The sequence below is a fragment of the Balaenoptera borealis genome, assembly GCF_965194805.1.
Source record: "Balaenoptera borealis genome assembly, chromosome: 17".
NCBI classification, from domain to species: Eukaryota; Metazoa; Chordata; class Mammalia; order Artiodactyla; family Balaenopteridae; genus Balaenoptera; species Balaenoptera borealis.
The window spans coordinates 70,432,775-70,452,367 of record NC_138876.1 but is presented as its reverse complement, the minus strand read 5'-3'; the positions used below and the strand labels follow the sequence as shown (position 1 = coordinate 70,452,367).

The 19,593-nt window shown below is 38.1% G+C and overlaps 1 protein-coding gene and 1 pseudogene across 2 annotated transcripts in view; both read right to left on the bottom strand.

Moving 5' to 3' along the window:
- The window catches only part of LOC309614785 (macrophage immunometabolism regulator pseudogene), a 61,974-nt pseudogene extending 42,908 nt beyond the window's left edge, over positions 1-19,066 (bottom strand). Inside the window, exon 1 of the transcript XR_014249799.1 lies at positions 18,928-19,066. The product of XR_014249799.1 is annotated as a macrophage immunometabolism regulator pseudogene (transcript). The remainder of the gene's footprint in view (positions 1-18,927) is intronic.
- CPA6 (carboxypeptidase A6) overlaps positions 1-19,593 on the bottom strand; it is a 275,444-nt gene that overhangs the window by 31,813 nt on the left and 224,038 nt on the right. The window contains exons 7-8 of the mRNA XM_082363522.1: positions 17,635-17,745; positions 17,048-17,138 (exon numbers count right to left, since the gene is read on the bottom strand). Of these exons, the coding sequence (XP_082219648.1) occupies positions 17,048-17,138; positions 17,635-17,745 (202 nt within the window). The remainder of the gene's footprint in view (positions 1-17,047; positions 17,139-17,634; positions 17,746-19,593) is intronic.

Below are 19,593 nucleotides of genomic sequence, written 5' to 3'. Positions count from 1 at the left end.
GGAAAAAAGTAGGCTGAGAACTGTTGGGTTAGAAAATGATTGCTACAACTCTGTGCAGCATTGACAGTTTAGGGTTCCAGGCCAGATGAAAAAAAAGAATTTCAGTGTAATTATGTACTTACGTTTCCTTAACATCCTTAGATTCTGTTCTAAGGATATGAGGATAAAATTTAGCAATACAAGTTGTTACTTGATTGATTTCTGTTTGCAAGCAAATTGTTTAATTCTCAGAACATACTTTTTCTTAGATAAAAACCTCCCTCCTTGCCTAAGGTCCTCCAACCCCCTCCCAAATCTGCTTCTTCTCTTGCATTACAAATCTTCTAAATGTAATCACAAGTATCCTATAAGAGAGAAATTTGATTATAGACAGAAGGCTATGTGACAGAAGTAGAGGGAAGCTAAGTCAGATAGAGAAGTTGCTATGCTACTGGCTTTGAAGGTGGAGAAAGAGGTCACAAGGTAAGGAATACAGGTGGCCACTAGAAGCTGGAAAAGGCAGTGACGTGACTTCTCCCCTAGAGTCTTCTGAGGGAGTGTGGGCTTGCCACAGCTTCAGCTTGGTGAAATCTGGCCTCCAGAACTGTGAGAAAATAAATCTGTGTTGTTTTAGGCCACTAAGTTTGTGGTAATTTGTTAGGGCAGCAACAGGACACTAATACACTTGTATAATTATCTTTTATTTATCTCTATACAGCATTTATCACAGTTTAATGTAATCGTATTTTCACTAAACTGTCCATCTTTTTTTGTATTCCATTTATATTTATTATAAAATATTGGCTATATTCCCTGTTGTACAATATATCCTTGTAGCTTATTTTATACATAATAGTTTGTACCTCTTAATCCTCTACCCCTATACTGCGCCTCCCCACTTCCCTCTCCCCACAGGCAACCACTTGCTCGTTCTGTGAGTCTTTCTTTTTTATTATATTCACTAGTCTGTTGTATTTTTTTAGATTCCACATATAAGTGATATCACACAGTATTTGTCTTTCTCCGTCTGAGTAATTTCACTTAGCATAATGCCCTCCAAGTCCATCCATGTTGTTGCAAATGGCAAAATTTCATTCTTTCTTATGGCCGAGTAGTATTCCATTGTGTGTGTGTGTATATATATACACATATATATACCACATATATATACACCACACCATGTATACAGACACACACACACACATATATACCACATATATATACACCACACCATGTATACACAAACACACACACATATATATACCACATATATATACACCACACCATGTATACACACACATATATACCACATATATATACACCACACCATGTATACACACACATATACCACATATATATACACCACACCATGTATACACACACACATATATCCACATATATATATACACCACACCATGTATACACACACACATATATACCACATATATATACACCACACCATGTATACACACACACATATATACCACATATATATATACCACACCATGTATACACACACACACATATACACCACATATATATACACCACACCATGTATACACAAACACACACACATATATATACCATATCTTCTTTATCCATTCTTCTCCTGATGGACACTTGGGTTGCCTCCATATCTCAGCAAGTGTAAATAACATTGCTATGAATATTGGGGTGCATGCATCTTTTCAAGTTAGTGTTTTTGTTTTTTTCAGATAAATACCCAGGAGTGGAATTGCTTGGTCATATGGTAGTTCTATTTTTAGATTTTTGAGAAATCTTCATACTGGTTTCCACAATGGCTGCACTGATTTACATTCCCATCAACAGTATACAACTGTTGATTGTATACTTTTCTCCACATCCTCGCCAACATTTGTTATTTTGGTTCTTTTTGATGATGGCCATTCTGACAGGTGTGATTTTGCTTTGCATTTCTCTGATGATTAGTGATGCTGAGCATCTTTTCATGTGCCTGTTGGCCATCTGTATGTCTTCTTTGGAAAATATCTATTCAGGTCTTCTGCCCATTTTTTTAATCTGGTTGTTTGTTTTTTTGATGTTGAGTTGCATGAGCTGTTTATATATTTTGGATATTAATCCCTTATTGGTCATATCATTTGCAAATATCTTCTCCCATTCAGTAGGTTGTCTTTTTATTTTATTGATGGTTTCCTTTGCTATGCAAAAGTGTTTAAGTTTAATTAGGTCCCATTTGTTTATTTTTGCTTTTATTTCCTTTGCTTTAGGAGACAGATACAAAAAAAATATTGCTACGATTTATGTCAAAGAGTGTTCTGCCTATGTTTTCCTCTAGGAGTTTTATAGTTTCTGGTCTTATATATTTAGGTCTTTAGTCCATTTTGTATATGTGTTAGAGAACGTTCTAATTTTATCCTTTTACATGTAGCTCTCCAATTTTCTCAGCACCACTTATTGAAGAGAGTTTTTTTCATTGTATATTCTTGTCTCCTTTGTCATAGATTAATTGACCATAGGTGTGTAGGTTTACTTCTGGACTCTCTATTCTGTTCCATTGACCTATGTATCTGTTTTTGTGGCAGTACATATCGTTTTGATTACTGTAGCTTGGTAGTATAGTCTGAAGTCAGGGAGCATGATTCCTCCAGCTCTGTTCTTCTTTCTCAAGATTTAAACTGTCAGTCTTCTTGAGGGCAGGAATCATGTGTTTTTCTTGTTTGTATCTCCTATGCCTATCATTACTGCCCTTAGAAATATTTATTAAGTAAATTAATCAATTTATTAATATGATTCAGACTAGAGGATGCCTCCAGAAAATTCTTCTTCTCTTTTCTCTCTATTGATATTCTTTGGTTTTGGGGTCAAAGCCCTTTAACTGGATATAGGGGGGAATTATCTTTCTGGCTAAAGATCTGAGTCTTTAACTCCACAGTGTCCCCATCCCTTCTCCAGTCAGTCACCATGTTTCATCCCTCTACCTTTCCAGTGTCGCCTTTCTTGCCTCTCTGCCTCTATCCTAATTTTGACGTTCCTCATCTCTCACCTGGACAACACCATGGCCTCTCAACTGGTCTCCCTGCCACCACACACTTTAATCCATCCTTCTTACTGCTATCAGAGCGCTTTTCTAAAACACAAATAGATCATGTTATTCTGCCCAGCTCCCCCCCCCACCACCAGCTCTCATTGGCTCCTCATGGGCAACACCACCAGTGCCCACCCCTCAGCATGGTGTCCAAGCCCTGGCTGACTGAACGTTCTTAGACTCATGTCCTCTCCTGCAGACCCCATAAGCAGCCCCAGCCCCAGCCCTCACTCACCAGTTCCTGCTTCCTCATCCCTCCCACACCTCTTTGCCTTTGTTCCTCTCCTTCCTTCAGCTTGGACTGTCCCGCTCCTCTCTTGAAACCTATCAAAGTCCTTCCACACCTAGAAGGCTCAACTCAGAAGTCACTTGTCTGCAGCTTTCCCATCTCACGCCAGTCAGAATTTCTCTTCCATCTCTCCTCTGTGAGGGTGACACTCATTCCTCTATTTTTCAGCTTTCACTCGGCCTCGAATCACAGCTGGTTGTTTACCTGCCAGTCTCCCTCACCGAACACTAGTTTTGAAGAACAAGAACTGGATAGTATTCCTATTTGCCTGTCAGCCATAGCAGAGGCTCAATAAATGTTTACTGAGTGAATCAATCTGCTCTATAGGAAGGTCCCTCCTAGTCTATCACATTAAAATACCATTTGTGTTCTATATTTTAAGGTCAGTTTTATTATAATTTAAGGTTTTAATAGAAGGTAAGAGATTGCACAAGAGCCTGAACAACAATGTTGTTTTCTAGCTTTCCAGCGTACCCTTAAGATATGTGCAAATAAAATTATACCTGAGAATAAGAATATACCCGAGAATGAGAATAAACAAAAAGGGAATCAGTGGTTTTAAATCATATTACTGCTTTGTCTTTGATTGTTGCCCATGGTCCTTTCCAGTCTAGGGGTGGTGAATGAGATGAATTAGTGCTATTTTTTGCTATGGAACTTGCTGGAAGCCCATTCTGGAATCTCTCTCTCAGAATTACATAGCCTAGAATGGCATGCTGGAGCCTCATTTTAAATAGCTGCCAGTATAAGAAAACAGATATTGTATTCTAATGAAATATGTCACGTTAATTAAAATGTCACATTAATTAAAATATTTTTGCTGATGTACGCTTTCTATTTCTCTACGTAGTAAAACAACACGTTTGTAAAACGTTTTGAATCAAAGTAAAACTTTTTTTCTCTCAATCTATTTCATAGTCAACACCTCTAGGGCGCTATCAAAAGAGATGATAGGGAAGGCCAGAGGGGTAAAGGGCGATGCATTTGGTTTTTGTTAGAGTAGATAATATGTGACTTATTATCCTCCACCCCATTTGGTGGAGAGGTGAGTGGAGGCTGTGAGGAATGGTGGTGGAAGGAGTATGATGTGATTTCTTTATAGGCCCGTGAACCGCTGCCTTTTGGTCCCACTCCCCCATGTTTTACTAATAATAACTAGTGAAGCTAAATAACAAAAACTAACATGCAGTGACTTGAATGGTGGTAGTGCATTTAGAGCTTGATTTTAGTTAAAATTTTATTTTTAGTTTTTTTAGAAAAGAATGTTGACTTATTTTTACTGTTTTTAGTTTTTTTTTTGAATGGCCAGTGGATGTACATGGTTATGCCCTGTCAAGTGCTCCCTCCTTCATCTGTCTAGCCATTCATTTCTTTTCCCCAGAAGCAATCACTTTTACTACTTTCTTGTACTGTTCCGGGGTGAGTCTATGCATTTATAAGCAAAAAGCCAGAGTTATCATACCCATTTGTGAAAAAAACCTTTTTTACACAAATAGCAGTATTCTTTATACATATTCATCTAAAACCTTACTTTGTTCAACTGTGTGTGTGTGCGTAAAGTCCTAGAGATTTTTCCATATTAGTCCATAAAATAGCTGTCTAATTCTGATTATTTCTGTCTGTCTCACTATATAACTGTAGTCTAATTTACTTAACTAGTCCTTTGTTGATGGACATTTGATGCTTCTAATCTCTTATGACAAAGAGTGCTGCTATGAAGATCCTTGTGTATATGTTATTTTCCACACATGTGAGTATAGCCATAAGATAAATTCCTAAAAGGAGAATTAATTACTCAGTCAAAAGGATGTGAATATATATATATATATATATATATATATATATATATATATATATATACACACACACACACATATACATATATATATACACACACACACACACATTTTTTTTTGGTAGACATTGCCAAATACCCTTCCGCAGAAGTTGTACCCATTCACATTCTTAACAGGAATGTATAATATTGCCTGTCTTCCTATAGCCTTCAAATTTTATTCTCTTTCTATGTCTTTTAACACACAGAACTGTGATGTATAATAAAATTATAAGAATATCAATGGGTCTAAGTTGGATGGTCAGAAAAGGTGTTTTTAAAAATTTTTGGCTGCATTGGGTCTTCCGTGCTGTGCGTGGGTTTTCTCTAGTGGCGAGTGGGGGCTACTCTTCGTTGTGGTAAGCGGGCTTCTCATTGTGGTGGCTTCTCTTGTTGCGGAGCACAGGCTCTAGGTGCGTGGGCTCAGTAGTTGTGGCTCACGGGCTCTAGAGTGCAGGCTCAGTAGTTGTGGCCCATGGGCTTAGTTACTCCACGGCATTTGGGATCTTCCCGCACCAGGGATCAAACCTGGGTCCCCTGCACTGGCAGGTGGATTCTTAACCACTGCACCAGCAGGGAAGTCCCAGAAAAGCTGTTTTTATTTAAAGTGTCATTTGAACACAGATAAGTAGAGAAAAATACATTTGAAGAAGAAAATTGGAAACTGTTTCCTTGATCTGAAGAAACAATTATTCCAAAATAGCATCCAAACAGAGTACTGACATATAGTAGGTACTCAGTAAATTTGTTGAATAACTTCTGTGCCTCTAATGAGTTTTGTTAAATTCTCAGGGATATAATAGGATGGTCTTATTTAAAGTCTCATAGTGGTGATAAGATCATATATTTAAATGGTACTTATCTCTGTGATTCATTTCAATATATGCATCTTTTAAAAATATGTTGCTTAATTGGTCATTTGGCTAATCACTTGCAGGTTGTATGGAAAAGTAAATACAGAATATACATTATTAAAGGCAAATTTATTCCTTAAAGTGGAATTCTAAAATTAAATTTAGAAAACATTTAAAAGAAGGAAAAAACAACATTAGTCCTCTAATTCCAGCAGTTTGGTATATTTTCTTCCAGTCTTTTTTTCCCTTGTGTTAGTATGTAAATGTATATATATCATACACACATATCTGTCACATGTACATATGGAATTGTCATTATGTTTTATAGAATTGTAATCACAGTGAAAAAATAATTATATAGCCAGAATCAGACCCAATATTATATTATAAGCTTTTTGTTATTTTTATTTATTTTATTAAAATTAAAAAAAAAATTTTTGGCCGTACTGTGCAGCTTGTGGGATCTTAGATCCCCAACCAGGAATCGAATCCGCACCCTCAGCAGTGAAAGCACTGAGTCTTAACCAGACTGCCGGGGAATTCCCTTCTTGTTATTTTTAAATGAACTTTTTAATCCATTTTTATGGCTTCCTAAAATTTCACCAAATGGATATATATTAATGTATTTAACCATTGCCCTGTTGTTCAATTTTGGGTTGTTTTCAATCTTTTATTGTTATAAATCACATTGTGGTCAGCAACTTTTTCTGTTTCCTTATAATGTGTTTTCAAAATGGAATCCTGAGACCAAGGGGGATGAACAGGCTTAAGGTTCTGCTTTGACTTGCTTCTCTTTTCACTGTTCATGTGTACTGCTCTGATCTGTCCCTGAAGCTTCAATTACTCTCGATGTGCTAAGGACCCACAAGCCTATATGTTCAGACTAGGCCCTTTTCAATACTCCAAGCCTGTATCCAGCTACCTGCTGTACATCTTTCCCTAGATTTCCACAAGCACTTCAGATCCGTTGCTCCAAACTGGACTCATATTTTCCACCAAATCCTTACCTCTTAGTAGATGACACCTCTCTCCACCAGTCAGACACTCCAGCCAGACATGAAATCATCCTAGACTCTTCTCTCACTTCATCGTCTACCTCTCACTGGGGTCCAGTGAATGCTGCTGTTTCCACATTTCTTGTGTGCCTTTCCTCTCCATCCTTGCCACTCCCTCCTGGATGAGGGTCCTGATATAATTTACTAACCGGTACTTTGCCTGACACTCCTGCTCAGATGACACTCGGAGGTCAGTCATTTTCTTCCCAGCTTTAAAAGCACGCAGTGATCCTTCCCTGCGAGCTTTTATCCAGTGCCCCCAATTATCCAGTGTTGTTCAAACTTTTCCATCAAAATACTCCTGAGAGGCAAAGTCAACATAGACTATAAGTCCATAACGTCTTTGAAATCTTTATTTTACTTTAAAAATTCATGTGAATTGTCCGGTCTACTTAAGTATGTATTTGTGCTTGTTCTAACATAAAATAAGAATTCTCCTTCTGAAATCTTCAAATGAAATTGATATGCCCTGAAGGTGTGCTATGGCTTTTTGTGACTTTTTTCTGGGACATGACACCATATACATATAACCTCAGTTCAGTTTGAAAGGCACGGCTTCTAGAATAAAATCCGGAGAGCCCAGCAGAGCACTATGTCTCAGCCTGTCCTTCACGAACTATACGCTGGGACCTCCTCCTGCCTCATCTCTCACCGGTCCTTCCAGCCATCCTGTGTTCCAGCCGCACAGGGCCACCTGCCATCCTCACAACACCCAGTCCGTTTCATGCTGCATAGTCTCCTCAAGAACATACCTGTTTCCCCTACCTGGAGTGCCCCTCATGACTCTCAATCCTTGCTCTGTTTACCTTCTGCCCTGCAGTTCAGTCGACGTGATGACAACTATAGTTTTAATATTCAAATCTGCTACTGTCTCTTCTGTGAAGACTTTTCTGACTTTAGTAGAACTGGTTCCTTCTTCCTTTATAGCCGCACTGTACCATGTCTATACAGATCTTCCCAGACTTCAGCAAGGTTACATCCAGATAAACCCATCATAAGTTGAAAATATCGTTAAGTTGAAAATGCATTTAATACACTTAAACTACAGGGCATCATGGCTTGCTTAGCTTAACCTACCTTGAATGTGCTCAGAACATTTACATTAGCCTGCAGTTGGGTAAAATCATCTAACACAAAGCCTATTTGACAATAAGTATTGAAGATCTCATGTAATTTATTGAATACTGTACTGAAAGTGAAAAACTGAGTGGTTTTCTGGGTACAGAATGGTTGCAAGTGTATCAGTTGTTGTGTGGCTGACTGGGACTCAGTGCCACTGCCCAGCATCACAGGAGAGTATCGTACCGCATATCACTGGCCCGTGAAAAGATCAAAGTTCGAAGTACCTCTTCTACTGAATGTGTATCGCTTTTGCACCACCATAAGGTTGAAAAAATTGTAAGTTGAACCATCATAAGTTGGGGACCATCTATATATGTATATATCTCTCTCTATACCATATGTATTTCTACGTAGTATCTATAACATTCTGTTCCTTTTTTTCTTTCCCTTCCTTTCCCTCTTTCTCCTTTCTCATCCTTCTCTTCACCTACTCAATGATTTTTAAACACCATGAGGACAGGGAAACTGTTGAATTTGTCTCTGCTTGCCAAGTGCCTAGCCTAGTGTGACAAATAGAATGCATGTGGTACCTTTTAATTTTTTTTTTGAATGAATGGAGGAATGAAGGGCATTTTTGATGTGCGGTCAAACTGCTTTTTAATGCCCCCAGAGGTACATGCTCTCCCAATTTTACCATTGCTTCCAGATTAGGTTATCACATCAAACATTTGTGGGAATAATTTAATAGATGAAATGTTATCTTGTTTTATTTTAATATTGTTCTTTGATTACTAGGAGGTTGCCCACTTTATCATGTTGCTTTATTTTCATGAATTATGACTGTTTTTAAAATGTCAACTTCTAGAGTCTTGGAGTTTTTCTTTATAGTTTCCATGGACTCTTAAAATTATTTTTATTATGTAATGTTCGATTCTGAAGTGTATATATAAAAATGGTAGTAAAACTTCCTAGGCTTTATTTACTGCAAATGTATTTTTTTTCTCACATGGTTGCTTATCTTTACTTTGGTTCCTTTTAAAAAACAAACACTTAGTTCTTTATATAATAAAGATACATTAACATTTAGAATTCATTGTGGTATATGCCATGGTTGTCTAAAGATGAGAATAATATTCTTAGGTTAGACTTTTTATTATATTTTGAAATCAATGCTTTCAAATGGGAAAGTATAATTTGAATCCAAATATCTGTCCTCAACAATCCATTTAGTACAGAGCCAGAATGATTACCTTAAAAAGTTCATTAGGTCATATCACTTCTCAATTCAAAACTCTCCGGTGATTTCCCATCCCATTCAGAGCAAAACCCGAAGTCCTTCCTAAGGTGCTGGACCTATATCAGCTTCCCTCTGGCTACTTCTCTGATGCCACCTCCTACCCTTCTCTCCTCCCTCCTCCTTCCTCCCTCACGCAGTTCCAGCCATGCAGCCCTCCTTGCTCTTCCTTAAACTCACCAAAGATGCTCCCAACTGAAATCCTTTACACTATTGTTCCTTCTACCTGCTCTTTCCCCAGACCTCCTTCACTGTCAAGTCTCATCTTATCAGATGAGATCGTCTTCCCTCTGCCACCTAAAACAGTTAACCCACCCCCACCATGTCACTCTTTATTACTTTCCTGGCATTATATTTTTCTGCATAGTATGTATGACAACTGACTTTGTTTTGTTTACCACTGTTTCCCCAGTAACCAGCTCAGAAAATAGTAGTTGCATAAATTAATGAATGAATTTAGTCACTCATCTGATAACCTCTGAGATGACAACTATATAAAATGTATTTGGTATTTTTTCTTAGGTTGTGAAAAAAAATCTTTTTTTCTTACAACTTAAAAATACTACCATCATTAGTATCAGTTATTGCTATGGTTTAAATGTTTGTGTCCCGCCCCCACCCCCGCCACCAAATTCATATGTTGAAATCCTAATGCCCAATGTGATGGTGTTAGGAGGTGGGGCCTTTGGGAGGTAATTAGGTCATGAGGGTGGAGCTCTCATGAATGAGATTAGTGACCTTATCAAAGAGACCCCAGAGAGCTCCCTAGCACCTTCCATCAAGTGAGAACACAGTGAGAAGGCATTACCTATGAACCAGGAAGCCCTCACTAAACACTGAATCTGCTGGCACCATGATCCTGCAGTTCCCAGCCTGCAGAACTGTGAGAAATAAATGTTTGTTTTTTTATAAGCCAGTCAGACTCTTGTACAGTTGACCCTTGAGCAACACAGGTTTTGAACTGCATGGGTTCACTTATATGTGGATTTTTTTCAATAGTAAATACTATAGCACTACATGATCCCTGGTTGGTTGAGTCCTCTGATGCAGAACCTCTGATTTGGAGGAACCACAGATATAGAGGGCAGACTATATGTTATACTCAGACTTTCAGCTGTGCGGAAGGTCGGCACCCCTAACCCCCGTGTTGTTCAAGGGTCAACTGTATTTTGTTATAGCAGCCTGAATAGATGAAGATAGTTATTTTGGGGGGCACCTAATAACTTCTCCTGACCACTGGGGTTCTGAAGTTCACTAGGATTTTGTGTGGCTTGGGGAGTGCTATGGTTTTGTGTAATTTGGGAAATGCTATACTAGAAGACAGTGTGAAGGCAAGGTGACTGCCCATGTGTTTCATGTCATTATTCAGCACATCACAGCTTTTCAAACAATTATAAAAAGTGGTGGATAAAAAGAATATCACTGTTTTCTTATCTCTGCATGTTGTAAGAATAGCATTCAAAAGAGATTGCTTTAGGAATAGAAATGTTACTTCAGAAGGAGTTTTGATTAAAAATAAGCATATAGATTGAAAGGAAATGGGAATCTGAAACAAGGAAAATATTTAACATTAGTGATCCAGAAGGAAGATGGTAATGCAGTAGTGAAGTTAAAAACAGTAACAAGGACCAAAACATTCAAAGCGATTAGATACGCATGAAATTTATGAGAATAAAAAAATTATATGACTTGTCAAATGCAAATGATATAGCTGGAGGAAAATGATCAGACAGATGTAGTTTGTTTTTGGTAAACTCAGAAATCCAATAATGCTGAAGAGCAACCAGCATAAGGGAACAAGAATTAGTTGGTAAAAGCTTTAGAATCCTTACTCATATGTCCAGCGTAAGACTAGAGGTCTCCTACAGATTTAGCAGCGTGGGAGGGTTATCTGCTGAAACAGGTACAATAAAATTACTGGACTTAAAAATCATTGTCAAATGAAAATCCAGTAGCTCAGTGTCCCAGGAGCCAAGCGAGTAATTCTGTCACATCCATCATGCCTCGCTTCAAAAATATCATTTTCCTGTATTACTTACTTCAGTGATTTTTGAAGATGAGCTATTTGTAAAAGGTTGTTAAACTTGGTAACATCATTTTCAAAAGCTTCAACAAAGATATTTGTTCATGATGTTGGAATAGATGTTATAAATAAAGATATTGTTATTCACATGCAAATTCTTACATATTTACCCAGAAGAATGATCAGAGAAATAAAACAGTATATCATTTTGTGTACACATACACCCACACAATCAATACCAAACATTATTTAATCTGTGGTTACAAAAAGCTCATTTTTAAAAGCATTGGGTGTGTTTTGCACAAGGAACATGAAATATGAAACAGGGAGATGAAGTGAGTTTTGCATATAATCAGTATCTGGGTTAGGAAAAATTGGATTTAAAAGTGATTTTACAAAAGATAAAATAAGATAGCTCTTTTTAGTGGTGGATTAGCTTGAAAATATGTGTTTGAATCACGAGAGAAGAAAATGAAAGTTTTTGTATTTTCTTTAAGTCTTAGAGGGATTTGCAGTTTAGCCTTGTGATCTTCTATCCTGGAAAGAATGAAGGTGCTCAATGCATTTGTTTTAATTTAAAACTGGGTTTACATGTAACATGTTAGAATCACCCTTAGCAGAGGTGACGGGGATCTTAAGGGTCTAGTTTGACGATGTAGTGGATGTTTAATTCATCACTCTGAGCCCAAAGTTATCCAACTCTTGCCCGTAAATCTCTGATGATGTAAATTCACTTGCACTCCTGTTGTGAGTTCCATGCCTCTGGAAATTCGATGTGGAATAGTTCTCTCCCTGAGCTTACCTGGAGGCCAGACTCAGCACTTCCTCATAGCCCCAAATAGCAGCCCCAATTCCCCAAAGCCTTAGTAAGTAAAGTAGCTTGTACCGAATATGACAGCGGTGGTGGTTATGGAATACATACTCAAGAGAATTTACATACTTCACAGCAAAATTTAATTAAAATCCTCACTAGACATCCTGGAATTCCAAATCCCTTTCTAGATATCCTAGCAACATTACCTCTGTTTTCTTTCCCTCTCCTTGCCCCCTGTTCTCTGAAATTCCCTATATCTTTATAGCAGTTCAGCCCAGGTTCTTAGCTAGAATAGTTCTCTAAAAACTAAAGCCCTTCAGCTGGAGGAACTCTCCTCTCCTCTGGAGGAACTTTCCTTTTTCACTGGAAAGCAGGCCAGTGAACTTCTCTTGTACTTTCACAGGCATTGGCTGGAAATAACCACTAGGTAGTAGTTTCCCTTTTCATCTCAGGTGATCTAGCAAAATATTTGCCCAACTGAAACAGACCCCTCTTACTTTGATAGAGTGAGGGGGTACTGGGAGGAGAAGGGCATATGTGGCGAGGGGCATATGTGATTGGGCTCCTAAAAAATATGGTTTTCTCCATATTACCTGTAATTTACAATATTAGGTAATTGAGTGTTCTAAAAAGAGTAGTTGTATTTTAGTAAATGCCTAATTTGGTCCTAAATGGTAATTAAAATTCTTTATAACAGTTTTATTGAGCTATAATTACATCCCATAAAATTCGCTCTTTTGAAGTGTACAATTCAGTGAATTTTAGTATATTCACGATCATCACCACTAACTAATTAAAAAACATTTTCATCATTCCCCAGAGAAACCCCCTTACACATCAGCAGTCACTACTCCGTCTCCCTCGCCCTTGGCAACCACTAATCTACTCTGTCTCTATGGATTTGCCTATTCTGGACATTTTATATAAATAGAATCATACAATATTTGTTATTTTGTGACTGACTTTTTTCACTTAGCATATTTTCAAGGTTCATCCATGTTGCAGCATATATCAGTACTTAATTCTTTTTATATGGCCAAATAATATTCTATTGTATGTATATACCATATTTCATTTATCTGTTCATCAGTTGATAGCCATTTGTGTTTTTTATACTTTTTGGCTATTATGAATAATGCTGCTATAAACGTCCATGTACAAGTATTGTATGGACACATGTTTTCATTTCTTATGGGTATATGCCTAGGAATAGAATTGCTAGGTCATGTGGTAACTCTCTGTTTAACTTTTGAGGAACTATTAAACATTTTTCCAAAGTGGTCACATCATTTTACAGCAAGTATGAGTGTTCCAATTTTTCCCACACCCTCACTAACACTTGCTATTGTCTGTCTTTTTTATTATAGCCATCTTAGTGGGTGTGAAGTGGTATCTTGATGTGCATTTTCCTGATGGCTAATGATGTTGAGCAACTTTTTCTGTGCTTATTCCCATTAGTATATTTTCTTTGGAGAAATGTCTTTTCAAATCATTTGTGCATTTAAAATTGGGTTGTCTTTTTATTGTGGTGTTGTAAGAGTTCTGAGTCCCTTATCAGAATGTATGATTTGCAAATATGTTCTCCCATGTGTAGGTTGTCCTAATAGTAATTTACGTTCAGGCAACACTTGAATTATTCACAGATTGAAGCTTAGTATGAATATCATCCAAACCCTTTGCTTTTCTCCTTGATTTATTCCAATTTGGAAAAATCTGTGCTCACAGTGCCCTCTAAAAAGAGTGCACAGAGGAAGGAAAAAACAATACAGTGTCTAGCAGAGAGTATGTGCTCAATTAACTCTGGCAAATGAATGAATGACATTTATCTATTTATTCTTGGTTCCCACCACTACTCTGACTTGTTGAGTCCCTCTGCTGGGCTTTCAGAGCAATGATATGTATTTCATGGCCTGAAAGCCCCCAGGGGGAGCGCTGAAGTATTGGAAAAATGTTCCTGTTTCCATGTGTATGCTCTAAGCTGTCTTGCCTACTCCACATTGAATGCACTAAAGCTTCACGCTGTCATATGCGAGTCCTCAGACTTTTTCATGATTAAGAGCAGTTTCATGATCTCCTCTTTTAAGTCTGAGACTCACCAGTTTCAGAGAAGGAAACATTTGTTTTTGTCAGTTCAGTGTTGACTCCATAGTGTTTTCAGTGGTCCTGGGCATTTCTATATCAATTATATTATGGATGTTTGTTTGGAGGTTCACTTAGGGATTTCATTTCCTTCAATACCCTTGATCGAAGAGTGGTTCCCTCAGTGAGGTTCACTGTCCCCTTAACCAGGCAAAGAGCTGTGGGGAGATGGATTTGATGCTGTGAGGGGCGGGGCCACAGCTTGCCTGCCTGTCAGGTCAGCTGAATCTATTTAGGAGACCTTGCGGGGAAGGAGATGGGCCCAGCCAGGCAGTCTGCATTCCTACATCATTTACAACGGTCTATCAAGGTCATTTTTGCAACTGACATTTGACAAAAATCCCCTGTTCATCTTGAGTGCCGACTCACAGGAAGAATCAGAACGATTCATAAATGGGGAGAATCAAAGGAATTCCAGTCGGGACCGCAGTTTGGAACTAAGAAATCAAAGAAAGTATATGTATGAAGGAAACAGGCTGGGGAAAGGAAGAAGAACAGAGGGAAGCAAGCCACTACTTTGTAACCGTATGTAAACACGAGTCTAGCTTTACACCGGCAGAGCTGGCTGGCCTGCTAGCGTGACTCAGCTCAGTTACCATTCCTGGTACCCAGGTGATTGTGGGTATCACGCCCATGACACACCTATGGATGTGGGTACCTGCCAGCTAGTGAAACGGGACACACAGTTATGAGCATGCAAAATGGCCCCATCTCAGAGATGGACAAAAGAGAATTTTTAAAAAATTAGTGGCATCAGGGAGTTAATTTGAACAAGTTTGCTGTCTCGGTCCAGGCTGAAGAAAAAAATTTCTCAATCTAAACAGCCATCAAAAATACTTTATAGTATTTATGCAATGCTTTTCCTTCTCTCATAAGTGCAAACACTTTAAAGCTTACCTCATGGCTCATCATCACAACCCTCTCCTGAAGGAAAGAGGTAGTTTCACAGACAACTGACCTGAGGCTCAGAGGTGAGTTGACTGTTCTGGAGGGTGGGGGAGAAGGGTTGGGTCACTGAGATGTAGACCCCTTTTTGGAGCTAGGACTGAATCAGTCATTAAACATATGTAAAGTCCTTTAATTTCCGTAAGAACCCTGTGAGGTGGGTATTATTATTACTTTGGTAGATTGAAGAAAATCATCCAAATCATTGAGCTAATAATGGTAGAATGAAACCATGTATCTGTCATATTCTAGAACCATATTGTTTCTGCTCTACCATGTTCTATTTACTAATTCTAACTGATTAAAGAGGTTGCCTGGAGGGTTCTGTGGAATAAGTCTCAGCCACACGCAGTTATTCCACCTGATGCTGGTGGGGATGGGAGGAGTGGCATCTGGTTACAGAACCAAAGCCTCATAGAAGGAGGGCTTTTGTCATGGGCTTCATTTCTAAGAGACTCACGGAAGACTTTCTATTACACAACGGTCTATACTTTGAGGGTGCTAAGAAAGGACACTGAGAAAGGGCAGCTCCTTACAACTGCATGTGGGTAACACTTCTCCTTTCCCTCCCCGCTGTAGCCAAGTACGATAACTAGTGAAGGAAACCAGAATATGTCACCCCCAAATATGCCTCTTGGACATAAAAATTATTTCGAGCCCAAGGCAATTAAGCAGCAGGAAATGCAGGAAAAGCTCTCTCCACCCTCCCCTTTTCTGCCTAAAGACAGGACATAAATTCTCCTACTGGAGACAGACTCTTAACCCAGAGACAGCACCACAGGAATCAGCAAAAAAACCTTCCTGCATTAGTTACCTCTCGTATATTTACCTCCCCACGGTTGGCTGCCTTTGGAAGCCTAAAACTGTATTCCTTTGTACTATCGTTTCTCTACCAGTTTATTGCTCTTTGTTGAAGACACTATATAAGCTGGTGTCCTAAGCTGCCACTTTGAGTTACTTTTCATGAGGTTTCTTCCACGTGACATGTGCAGCGCACATTAATAAACCATTTTTCTCTTGTTACTCTTTCTGTTTAAGAGCCCCAGCCCAAAACCCAAGATGGCTTAGAGGTATACTACCCATCTTCTACACTAGCTATGGCTAATTTTCTGTTTCTTTCTTTCTCTTTTGCTACTACCTGCTTCTTTATTTTGCCACAAGAGTTTCCTTCCTTAAAATGACATCCTCTCCTTACTTGAAAGGTAACTATTATGAAACATGGAATGTAGTGGAAATATATTCGCCATGTGAGTGGCCAATCAGTGTATGATTGGCAGGTTGGTAGATTCTAGACAAGGATTTGGCAGCTCTGATCATCGTAGACAGATGAAGGCAGGATCAGTGTTACCCTCAGTGAAAGGATGAATACATTTCACTGGATTTATACCACACACCACAGTTCCTGTTTTAGCTTCTGAATGACAAATATTCCTTAGTTTTCTGCTTTTACATCTGTGTTTAAGTTTTCAATTTTCAGGATTGGGTTGACAGATTTAAATCCTTGATTCTTTTGTACTTTTATAAAAATGCTTTCATTTTCTTTTGCAAATTATAGCTACAATGTACAACGTAGGAGGTTTTCACATACACAAAGACATCAGTCTTACATTGGAGTCCCAGTGGGCTCATCATTTTTGAGAGTGAAAGATATGGATACCTTTGGATCTGAATCCCTATTAATCCCCAACTTACCGCACCATTTCACCCTCCAGTTTCGATTGGCATCCACTCCACGGCAGCGAAACCTTGAGTTCCTTGACCTTGTTTTTCTCCAAAATCGATCCTAGATGTAATTAAAAAAAGAGGTGCAGAAAAAACACTTAAGAGGTTATTCCCATTCGTTTTAGTAGCTCAGTCAGTGAATGAATCACAGCATGGAGGGGGGGCGGGGAGGGAGAGTTCCCTTGGGAATAAACAAGTCCAGGGAGTGGGAAGAGGACAGGATTAGCATCGGAGACTCAGGTTCATGCTCCAATTTCTGCCACAAACTTTTCTCTTACCTTCTCTTGGCCTCATTTCTTCACAGGCAAAATTGAGTGAGCTGGACTGGACTAGTGATTTTTTCACAATTTATTTGGAAGGAGAAATCTTTATTTACATGAAATCTTAGGCAAAGCCAAACATATAAAGGAAATCAAAAGGTTGCTGCTATGCTGGGGAAGGGAGTGGAAGTCTCCTTTGTAGCTCTGGAAGCACTAGGCTAGCTGCCTACCAAGCTTCTTTCCTGTTTCAGGACTGTTTTCCATGATTTTTTCAGTTGGATAGGCAAAGTGACTTACATTGGTCCAGCTAAAATGGTATCCATCAACGTTAAACACAGGCATGATATAGAAATACAGATGATTCAACATTTTTCTCATGGTTGGGTCACTCTTATATGTTAGAAGAGCCTAAAAGACAAAGGTGACATTTTTCTTACAAATTGATTCCAAATACAGATTTGGAAAATAAATATGAGAAATCCTTTTTATCCATGTGAAATACCAAATATGTTGGGTTAAAAAGTAACAAGCTAATATGAACTATACTCTTTGACATCATATGTTGAGAATTTTGTCTCAGACTATTTATTACTGATAACATCTTAGCAAAGGTGGCAAAACAGATTAATTGGGCAGCCTCTGGCAGTATTTCAGATCTCGCTAAACTTCAGGATGATTAAGAAAGCAACAGTTTAGATATGTTTTTGTATAATTGGTCCTTTTTAAGATTCCATTCAATTGTGGACAAAACAATTACCTAAATATTTTGATATCCTTACATGATACATCATAACACAAGCTAGTTATTTATGTCACTTAATTGTTTCTGTCTAATTGGTAGCAGACTCAAGTCTTGGAACTTACTGCATGGACACTCTATTCTCTCCTGACTTTCCTATAAAAAGTTCAATGGACAATTATTTATTGTGTCACCTTTATCGTGGCTCCTTTGAAATCTCACTCTTGTGATTGGGTCTGACCCCAAGTCTGAAGATTCTGCACTATTTGGCCTCAAAAGAAGAGCATTGAATGTGCTAAGTCGAGTTAAGAATACAAACATTTTGAAATACCATTCCTATGGAATGGACTTTTAAAAAAGTTCTTTTTGATGCATGTTTGTCTATTTGTAAAGTACCTTAGAGAAACACATAGAATATTTGTAACAATGGCTGCCGTGGGGAGGGGGACTGGGGGACAATATATGGCAAAGAGTATTACCTTTCATTTTATACCCATTTGGATTGTTTGAATTTTAACCATATTAAAACACAATTAAGAGTAAAATAATTCTTAAATTATACATATATCTTGCTTTGGAAAATTCAGTACTTAAAATTTTAATTTTCTTTTACATCCAGTTAAGTAGAATTTCTGAACCCATCACAAGCAGCATTCTGCATTTACACAGTGAGAATTCTGTTCATAGTGAGCAATCCAATAATACAATTTATTATTAGAAACTCACTATATTAGAAATAGTAATGAAAATATAGAGATATATTCAAGAACATAAGACATGAGTTAAATACAATTTTATTAAATATAATTTAAATACCTATGGTATTAACACAAGCTGATAAACATTAATACAGTTCTTTTTTAACATCTTTATTGGAGTATAATTGCTTTACAATGTTGTGTTAGTTTCTGCTTTATAACAAAGTGAATCAGCTATACATATACATATATCCCCATATCTCCTCCCTCTTGCATCTCCCTCCCACCCTCCCTATCCCACTCCTCTAGGTGGTCACAAAGCACCGAGCTGATCTCCCTGTGCTATGCGGCTGCTTCCCACTAGCTATCTATTTTACATTTGGTAGTATATATAAGTCCATGCCACTCTCTCATTTCGTCCCAGCTTACCCTTCCCCTCCCCATGTCCTCAAGTCCATTCTCTATTAGGTCTGCGTCTTTATTCCCGTCCTGCCCCTAGATTCTTCATGACCACTTTTTTTTTTTTTTTAGATTCCATAATATATGTGTTAGCATACGGTATTTGTTTTTCTCTTTCTGACTTACTTCACTCAATACAATTCTCCTTTATTTAAGACTCAATAATTTGTTGGCCAAATAGCTTCAGTAGAACTTTCATACATGCTTGAATTTCTATTAACAGTCCAATGCCTCAAACTAGGGGAAAATTCTGGTATGTGATTGTATATACCCTGGAATTTTGTTTTCCTCTAATAAACAGAGGTCCTCCAAAGCTTGGAGGAAATCTCCTGGTGGGGATAGCAGAGACAAAGCAGTATG